The sequence below is a fragment of the Oncorhynchus gorbuscha genome, unplaced genomic scaffold (assembly GCF_021184085.1).
Source record: "Oncorhynchus gorbuscha isolate QuinsamMale2020 ecotype Even-year unplaced genomic scaffold, OgorEven_v1.0 Un_scaffold_9848, whole genome shotgun sequence".
Taxonomy (NCBI): Eukaryota; Metazoa; Chordata; class Actinopteri; order Salmoniformes; family Salmonidae; genus Oncorhynchus; species Oncorhynchus gorbuscha.
This window is the reverse complement of record NW_025752726.1, coordinates 718-9,841: the sequence shown is the minus strand read 5'-3', so window position 1 is coordinate 9,841 and position 9,124 is coordinate 718. Positions and strand designations below refer to the sequence as shown.

Here is a 9,124-nt window from a genome sequence, read left to right as displayed (position 1 = left end):
GCACCCATTTCCATCTTGACAGTCTGGCACACACCTTCTCCACTACACCCTCCCAGTTCTTTTTCTGAAATACATCAGAGCCTAGATAAAACCCCCAATGTCTTCATCCCATCTCTGCCCCACTGAAGCCCCCCTGGTAACCGTGGAGCGGACCCCATCTGAAGCACCCCTGTTAACTGTGGAGCGGACCCCATCTGAAGCCCCCTGGTAACCGTGGAGCGGACCCCATCTGAAGCCCCCTGGTAACCGTGGAGCGACCCCATCTGAAGCCCCCTGGTAACCGTGGAGGCGGACCCCATCCTGAAGCCCCTGGTAACTGTGGGAGCGGACCCCATCTGAAGCCCCCTGGTACCCGTGGAAGCGGACCCCATCTGAAGCCCCCATGGTAACCGTGGAGTGGACCCCATCTGAAGCCCCAACCGTGGAGTGGACCCATCTGAAGCCCCCATGGTAACCGTGGAGTGGACCCCATCTGAAGCCCCCCTGGTAACCGTGGAGTGGACCCCATCTGAAGCCCCCATGGTAACCGTAGAGTGGACCCCATCTGAAGCCCCCATGGTAACCGTGGAGTGGACCCCATCTGAAGCCCCCATGGTAACCGTGGAGTGGACCCCATCTGAAGCTGACCTGCCCACAGCGCTTCACTCTTTCCCCAATTGACTCTAGCTGAGGAGGCCCCTCATACACCTTTAAATCTTTTGAGAGAACCTTAACATCCTCACCCCCTGTAATAAAAACTGTCACGTCATCTGCATACGCAACAGTGCTATTGTGGGACCCTTCATTGCACCTGGCATAGAGAAACCAGTGAGCCTCGCTCTTAAAAACAAAGCATTGGTTCAATCGCCAGACTATATAACTGCCCTGAAGTTGGGCATCCTGCTGATGCCCCTTTGGACAGGGATAAAAACTCAAACCAGCCCCACCTTCACCAAACACGAGCCCCAACATACAGTAAACTCATCGAAGATAAAAACATCCCCAAATCCAAAGGCTTTCATTGTTTTTAAACCAGTACTGGTGGTCCACACGATCAAATGTCTCTGATCAAGAAAGTAAACCCACATTTACATCAGTCAGTTTACAAACATCTTATCAAGAAACAAGTTGTCAACAATAGAGCGATCAGGTACACAGTAGGACTGGTCCTTGTGGACCAACAATCCCAGATACTCTTTCAACCTGTTTGAGAGATTTAGAAACAATTTTATATTCTGCGCACAGCAAAGCAAGAAGTCTCAATTTTTTTCGAGGAGCCAAATCCCCCGTTTTGGCAACAGTGAAAGCACCACACGTTGACAGAATACAGGAAGAGAACCTCATGAAAGGATTCACACACCACTTCATAAAAATCCTCCCAATAGACCCCCAAAGTGCATTTAAAACTCAGATGGTAAACCATCAATGCCAGGACCTCGGCCTGTTGAGAGCTGCATAACTGCTGTGGACAGCTCTTGCAGTGTAATGTCAGATCAATGTGAATCTCTGCTCAGGTCCCAATTGAGGAAGACCGTGTAACAACTGTTCAGTACACAGAGAGTCACAATCCTCCGCCTTATAAAGGGACAGTAGAAATCCCCGGCATGTTGACACATTTCACTGTCATCCGTGGGTCACCATTAGGGAGACGAAGGCAGACCATCTGTTTACGTTGCAATGTCGACTGTCCTAGGTTTTTTAAAGCGCTAGGAGCATCCATATCCTTGAGGGAAGCGAACGAGACCTAATCAAGGCACCCATCACTCTTTCATGCAGAAACGACCTCAGTTCATGTCTCTTGTCCTGTAAGTTCATGACTAGTCCAGGGTCGTTCTGAGTGAGCAGCTTCAATTCAATAGACTTGATGTCCTGTTCAAGGGCCTTGGTATTCTCTTTAACTTCAGTTTGAGACAGAGCAGTATACTGTTGATAGTCTCTTTAACTTCAATTTGAGACAGAGCAGTATACTGTTGATAGTCTCTTTAACTTCAGTTTGAGACAGAGCAGTATACTGTTGATAGTCTCTTTAACTTCAGTTTGAGACAGAGGCAGTATACTGTTGATAGTCTCTTTAATCTCAGTTTGAGACAGAGCAGTATACTGTTGATAGTCTCTTTAACTTCAGTTTGAGACAGAGCAGTATACTGTTGATAGTCTCTTTAACTTCAGTTTGAGACAGAGCAGTATACTGTTGATAGTCTCTTTAACTTCAATTTGAGACAGAGCAGTATACTGTTGATTCTCTTTAACAAAATACTCATATCATATGTGGGCCTTCCCAACCTCCACCATTGTCTCAAGGACTCAAAATTCCCTTTTGTAACCCTCCATTGTACCCAAAACAACAAAAACCTTTCACAAAACATGACATCGTAACAATTTAACATTAAAATACCAGTAAGGTGATGACCTTCGTGGACAGGACAAGTGAATATCAACAGTAACAATATGATGATCAGAGTAACCCACAGGAGTAATGGCACACTTTCCCACCCTACTACAGTATTGCTCAGATACATACAACTTGTCTAACCTTCCCACCCCTACTACAGTAGTGCTCAGATACATACAACCTGTCTAACCTTCCAACCCTACTACAGTATTGCTCAGATACATACAACCTGTCTAACCTTCCAAACCTACTACAGTATTGCTCAGATACATACAACCTGTCTAACCTTGCTGCACCTGACCACGACCTTCATTAACTTTTAACCATGTGTACTGCCTAACCTTTGCATTCCTTACTCTCCACACATCAGAAAGCTCAAACTCATTTAATAGGCCAGACAGGCAAGTGGCTGACCACAGGTGAGGTTCTTCAGCGGTGCGATCAACAGTAAAATCAACTGTACAGTTCCAGTCCCCCTAAAACCATACACCACTCTTGATCACACTGTCTTAAGGTTTTCCTTTATTTGATCAAAAACAGCAATACGCTCTGTACCCTCATTAGGAGCATAAACATTCAAAAAAAAAAACAAACAAAAACCCCATAATATCCACCTTGACCAATAAAGCCCGACCGTTGACAATCTCTGTTGTTGATACCACAGTGCTCCCTAAACCTGATGGAAACAAAATTGCCACCCTGCATTCTCCTCCAGACTACCCGGGATTTAGCTCCAGTTAAGAACCCCAGCACTGCTATAGTGGGCATCTCCTTCCACTACCTGGGAGCCTAGCTCCACATGAACCCCAGCACTCGTAGTGGGCATCTCTCCACTACCTGGGAGCCTAGCTCCACATGAAACCCCTCCTTACCCCAGCACCCGTAGTGGGCATCTCTCCAATTACTTGGGAACCTAGCTCCACATGAAAACCCTCCTTTACCTCCCAGCACTCGTAGTGGGCATCTCTCCACTACTTGGGAACCTAGCTCCACATGAAAACCCTCCTTACCCCAGCACTCGTAGTGGGCATCTCCTCCACTACTTGGGAGTCCTAGTCACATGAAACCTCCTTACCCCAGCACCGTGAGGGGCATCTCTCCACTACTTCTGGGAACCTAGCTCCATGAAAACCTCCTTTACCCCAGCACTCGTAGTGGGCATCTCCTCCACTACCTGGGAGCCTAGCCCACATGAACCCCAGCACTCGTAGTGGGCATCTCCTCCACTACCTAGGAGCCTAGCTCCACATGAACCCCAGCACTCGTAGTGGGCATCTCCTCCACTACCTGGGAGCCTAGCTCCACATGAAACCCCTCCTTTACCCCAGCACTCGTAGTGGGCATCTCCTCCACTACTTGGGAACCTAGCTCCACATGAAAACCCTCCTTTACCCCAGCACTCGTAGTGGGCATCTCCTCCACTACTTGGGAACCTAGCTCCACATGAAAACCCTCCTTTACCCCAGCACTCGTAGTGGGCATCTGCTCACTGTCTGAGGAACTGGCTCCTTCAGATACATCCACTTGCCTTCTACAACAATACTTTTCTGCTGCATAACATTTCCCTCTAATACAAGTTGCAGCTCAGTGCCTCAACACGGATAACTTGTTACTCGGCAACAGGTGCTTGTGGCTGCTCTACCGCTGTCAGCTCACCTCTCCCTACATCAGTGGACCCAGGCGTTACGAGGACCACCTGCACCCCTCCTTTGGCCTTCTCCTTTTAAGACAGAAGCATGTAAACATGACCAAAATCCCACTCAAAACACCGTTGACTACCCGTACTAGCATAAGCCATATACATTCTATTGTTATACTTGACTTTAAAACGATGACTCTAAAGTCTGGTCCGGTGAGTCAAAACATAACGCCTGTCGCCGAAATGACATTACCTGTTTCAATGCCGGGTGTTTGCAACCCATCTGGACAGCCTTAATTGAACTGGCGAACTTCCCAAAGCGCTCCAGCTCATTTGAATAAACGGCGGTACATTTGGAAATGCGTTACCCATGCTCAACCATCAATCTACAAGACACTCTTCTTTAAGAAGTAGAGCTGTAGTAGGTATGGTTGGGAGAGAGAGAGAGAGGCAGGTAGAAGCAAGACCCATTGGTAAGGGGGGGAGAGTAAGTTAATAGCACAGAAGACTTAGTGTTCCTGGGACTTAGTGTTAGAGATTCACCCTTAATGTTAGAGTTATGTAGAGATTCCACCCTTGAGGTTAGTTTTAGATAGATATTTGTGAGGTGCAGTGACTGCGTGTTGGGGGTTAGGCTCATCAGGGGAAAGGTGTTGAAGACTTCCCCTGAACTGATGTTTGTCTCCTAGGACCTCTCGCTCCATGTATCCCTCAGACCCTGCAGGAGAGGAGGAGAGGAAGAGGATGAGTGGAGAGCGGATGGGTCTGACCTGCCTGGACCGAGACAGAGAGGCCTACATCAGGTGAGACTCAGTCTGACGTTATTCAGCAATATGACATCATCATACACAGCAGGGCAACTTTCTGATTACAGACGTCAACAAGAACAAAGCGTAGACCTTCCAAGACCGTCACTATACGCTTGGAAAGAGGACGTCACAAACAGCACCATGTAACCATATCATTCCTGGAGACACCAGTTTAGGAGGCAGCGTTGTGTTTGCATAGAGTGGTAACGGTATCTACCAAACAGTAAATACGTGTTTTGTTTCACCCCACAGTTAAAGTTGTTGACAGTTAGTTAACAACCGCTCCTAGACTCATTACTAGCTACCGTAACACTGTAGTGTCAAAAACAGGTCTTCAAATAGGTGTCTTCCCTCTACTCTGACTTTCCTCCTCTACTCGACCTTCCTCCTCTCTCTGACCATCCTCCTCTACTCGGACCTTCCTCCTCTACCTGACCTTCCTCCTCCTCTCTTATACTCAACTTCCTCCTCTACTCTGACCTTCCTCCCTCTACTCTCACCAGCCTCCTCTACTCTCACCTTCCTCCACAACTCTCACCATCCTCCATCTACTGCGGTCACCTTCCTCCTCTACCTAACCTTCATCCACTACTCTCACCATCCTCCTCACCCATCATCTTATCAACCTTCCTCCTCTACTCTGACCTTCCTCCTCTACTCTCACCTTCCTCCTCTACTCTCACCTTCCCCCTCTACTCTGACCTCCCTCCTCTACCCTCACCTTCCTCCTCTACTCTGACCTCCCTCCTCTACTCTCACCTCCCTCCTCTACCCTCACCTTCCTCCTCTACTCTGACCTTCCTCCTCTACTCTCACCTTCCTCCTCTACCCTCACCTTCCTCCTCTACTCTCACCTCCCTCCTCTACCCTCACCTTCCTCCTCTACTCTGACCTTCCTCCTCTACTCTCACCTTCCTCCTCTACTCTCACCTTCCTCCTCTACTCTGACCTCCCTCCTCTACCCTCACCTTCCTCCTCTACTCTCACCTTCCTCCTCTACTCTGACCTTCCTCCTCTCTCAGCCATCCTCCTCTACTTAGGACCTTCCTCCTCTAATCTGACCTTCCTCCTCTACTCTACTCGCCAGCCTTCCCTCCTCTACTCAGCCTTCCTCTCTACTCCTGACCTTCCTCCTCTACTCGGACCTTCCTCTACTCTCACCATCCTCTCCTCAGACCTTCTTCCCTCTACTCTGAGCCTTCCTCCTCTCTCTGACCTTCCTCCTCTACTCTGACCTCCTCCTCTACTCTCACCTTCCTCCTCTCTGTCCTCCTCTCTCCCCCCTCCCTCTCTGCCCTCACCTTCCTCCTCTACTCTGACCTTCCTCCTCTACTCTCACCTTCCTCTCTACTCTCACTTCCCCCTCTACTCTGACCTCCCTCCTCTACCCTCACCTTCCTCCTCCACTCTGGCTCCCTCCTCTCTCTACCTCCCTCCTCTACCCTCACCTTCCTCCTCTACTCTGACCTTCCTCCTCTACTCTCACCTTCCCTCTCCCTCACCTTCCTCCTCTACTCTCCCCTCCTCCTCTACCCTCACCTTCCTCCTCTACTCTGATCTTCCTCCTCTCTCACCTTCCTCCTCTCTCTCACCTTCCCTCCTCTACTCCTGACCTCCCTCCCTCTACCCTCATTCCTCCTCTATCTCCCTTCCTCCTCTACTCTGACCTCCCTCCTCTACCCTCACCTTCCTCCTCTACTCTCACCAGCCTCCTCTACTCTCACACCTTCCTCCACAACTCTCTGCATCCTCCTCTACTCTCACCTTCCCTCCTCTGCTCTAACCTTCCTCCACTACTCTCACCATCCTCCTCTACCCCGACCTTCCTCTTCTACTCCTGACCTTCCTCCTCTCTCGGACCTTCCTCTACTCTCACCATCCTCCTCTCCTCAGACCTTCTTCCTCTGCTCTGACCTTCCTCCTCTCTCCTGACCTTCCTCCTCTCTCTCACCTTCTCCTCTACTCTCACCTTCCTCCTCTGCTCTCACCATCTCCTCTACTCTCACCTCCTCCTCTGCCTCCGCACCTTCCTCCTCTACTCTGACCTTCCTCCTCTACTCTCACCTTCCTCCTCTTATCTCACCTTCCCCCTCTACTCTGACCTCCCTCCCTCTACCTCTATTCTCCTCTACTCTGACCTCCCTCCTCTCTCACCTCCCTCCTCCTCCACCTTCCTCCTCTACTCTGACCTTCCTCCTCTCTCGCATTATCATCCTCTATCGCCTTCCTCCTCTACTCTCACCTCCCTCCTCTACCCTCACCTTCCTCCTCTACTCTGATCTTCCTCCTCTCTCTCACCTTCCTCCTCTACTCTCACCTTCCTCCTCTACTCTGACCTCCTCTGCACCTCACCTTCCTCCTCTGCTCTCACCTTCCTCCTCTCCTCCTGACCTCCTCCTCTGCCCTCACCTTCCTCCTCTACTCCTCACCATCCTCCTCTCTCTCACCTTCCTCCACAAGCTCTCCTGCATCCTCCTCTCCTCCTACCTTCCTCCTCTGCTCTAGCCTTCCTCCTGACTCTCACCATCCTCCTCTACCCCGACCTTCCTCCTCTACTCTCACCATCCTCCACAACTCTCACCTTCCTCCTCTACTCTAACCTTCCTCCACAACTCTCACCATCCTCCTCTACCCCGACCTTCCTCCTCTACTCTCACCTTCCTCCTCTACTCTTACCTTCCTCCTCTACTCTCACCTTCCTCCTCTACTCTCACCTTCCTCCTCTACTCTCACTATCCTCCTCTACTCTGACCTTCCTCCTCTACTCTCACCATCCTCCTCTACTCTGACCTTCCTCCTCTACTCTCACCTTCCTCCTCTACTCTCACCATCCTCCTCTACTCTCACCTCCCTCCTCTACTCTGACCTTCCTCCTCTACTCTCACCTTCCTCCTCTACTCTCACCTTCCTCCTCTACTCTCACCATCCTCCTCTACTCTCACCTCCCTCCTCTACTCTGACCTTCCTCCTCTACTCTCGCCTTCCTCCTCTACTCTGACCTTCCTCCTCTACTCTGACCTTCCTCCTCTACTCTTACCTTCCTCCTCTACTCTGACCTTCCTCCTCTACACTCACCTTCCTCTACTCTGACCTTCCTCCTCTACTCTCACCTTCCACTACTCTGACCTCCCTCCTCTACTCTGACCTTCCTCCTCTACTCTCACCATCCTCCTCTACTCTCACCTCCCTCCTCTACTCTGACCTTCCTCCTCTACTCTCACCATCCTCCTCTACTCTCACCATCCTCCTCTACTCTCACCTTCCTCCTCTACTCTCACCTTCCTCCTCTACTCTGACCTTCCTCCTCTACTCTGACCTTCCTCCTCTACTCTCACCTTCCTCTACTCTGACCTTCCTCTATATTATTCTGTGTTTTCTGTCTCTCCTCATTTCTCTCTCAATGGTTCTATTTCAGGGATAATAAGGATCCAGTGGACTTCACAAGGATCCATCCGTCCAACAGCTGTCACGGTGACATCACCTCTCACCTCATGGTGCCGGGTGGGACTTCCCTACAATCTGGCCAATTAGGAGACCCCTCTGCACATGCACACGCCCACTCGGCCCACCACCATTGGCTGCCGAGCACTGGAAGTCCCTCCATCTGGATGACAAGCCACTCCTACGGTGAGAAAGTTGTATTGGATTCAAATTCAGAAAACTTTATTTCCATAATAACCAACGTGTTGGTGTCACACTATAAATAAAAGACAATAAGAGGTCTACAGATGTATTCTAGATCAGTCAGTCATCTGGCTGTTTCATGTCCTGTTGCTGCCTTTGCAGGCTGTGTTACAGTACAGCTGTATTGGTAATGAACGACACATGGCTACTGAATCTGTTGTAACATCTTCCTGATGTTGCAGGAATCGGCCACTCAGCCCTTCACCAGAACCTCGCCCCAGGTTTTTCTGCAGCCATGCCAGGGTCTCTACAGCCTGTGCTGCCTCTGCCTCAGGACCCGCTCTACCCAGCTGGTGGTGCTACCCACAGAGCCTGCTGCCCACCCTGTCACACATCACCTGGGTGAGCCTCACTATTTTTCATTGTCTTTTCTCAATGGTTTTCTCCTCTTGCATGTCACTCTACATCCTTACTTAGGTACCCGCTATCCCATTAAACCCTTACACCTTAGGATTGAGGGGTAAGTGTTATGGGGTAAGGGTAGGGTTAAGTGGTAAGAGTTGAGGGGTAGGTGTTAAGGGGTAAGGGTAGGTGTTAAGGGGTAAGTGTAGGTGTTAAGGGTAAGTGTTAAGGGGTAAGGGTAGGTGTTAAGGGGTAAGGGTAGGTGTTATGGGGTAAGGG

At 50.0% G+C, this 9,124-nt stretch overlaps 1 protein-coding gene across 1 annotated transcript; it reads left to right on the top strand.

Annotated features, from left to right (window-relative positions):
* Positions 1–382: 382 nt before the first annotated feature.
* Positions 383–8,845, top strand: LOC124030196 (BAH and coiled-coil domain-containing protein 1-like; the record flags this gene model as incomplete). The annotated part of the gene is made up of 4 exons (XM_046341643.1): positions 383–450; positions 4,700–4,813; positions 8,235–8,446; positions 8,686–8,845. Coding segments are annotated over exons 1-4 (554 nt in total), but the record flags the coding sequence as incomplete, so codon positions are not given.
* Positions 8,846–9,124: the final 279 nt, after the last annotated feature.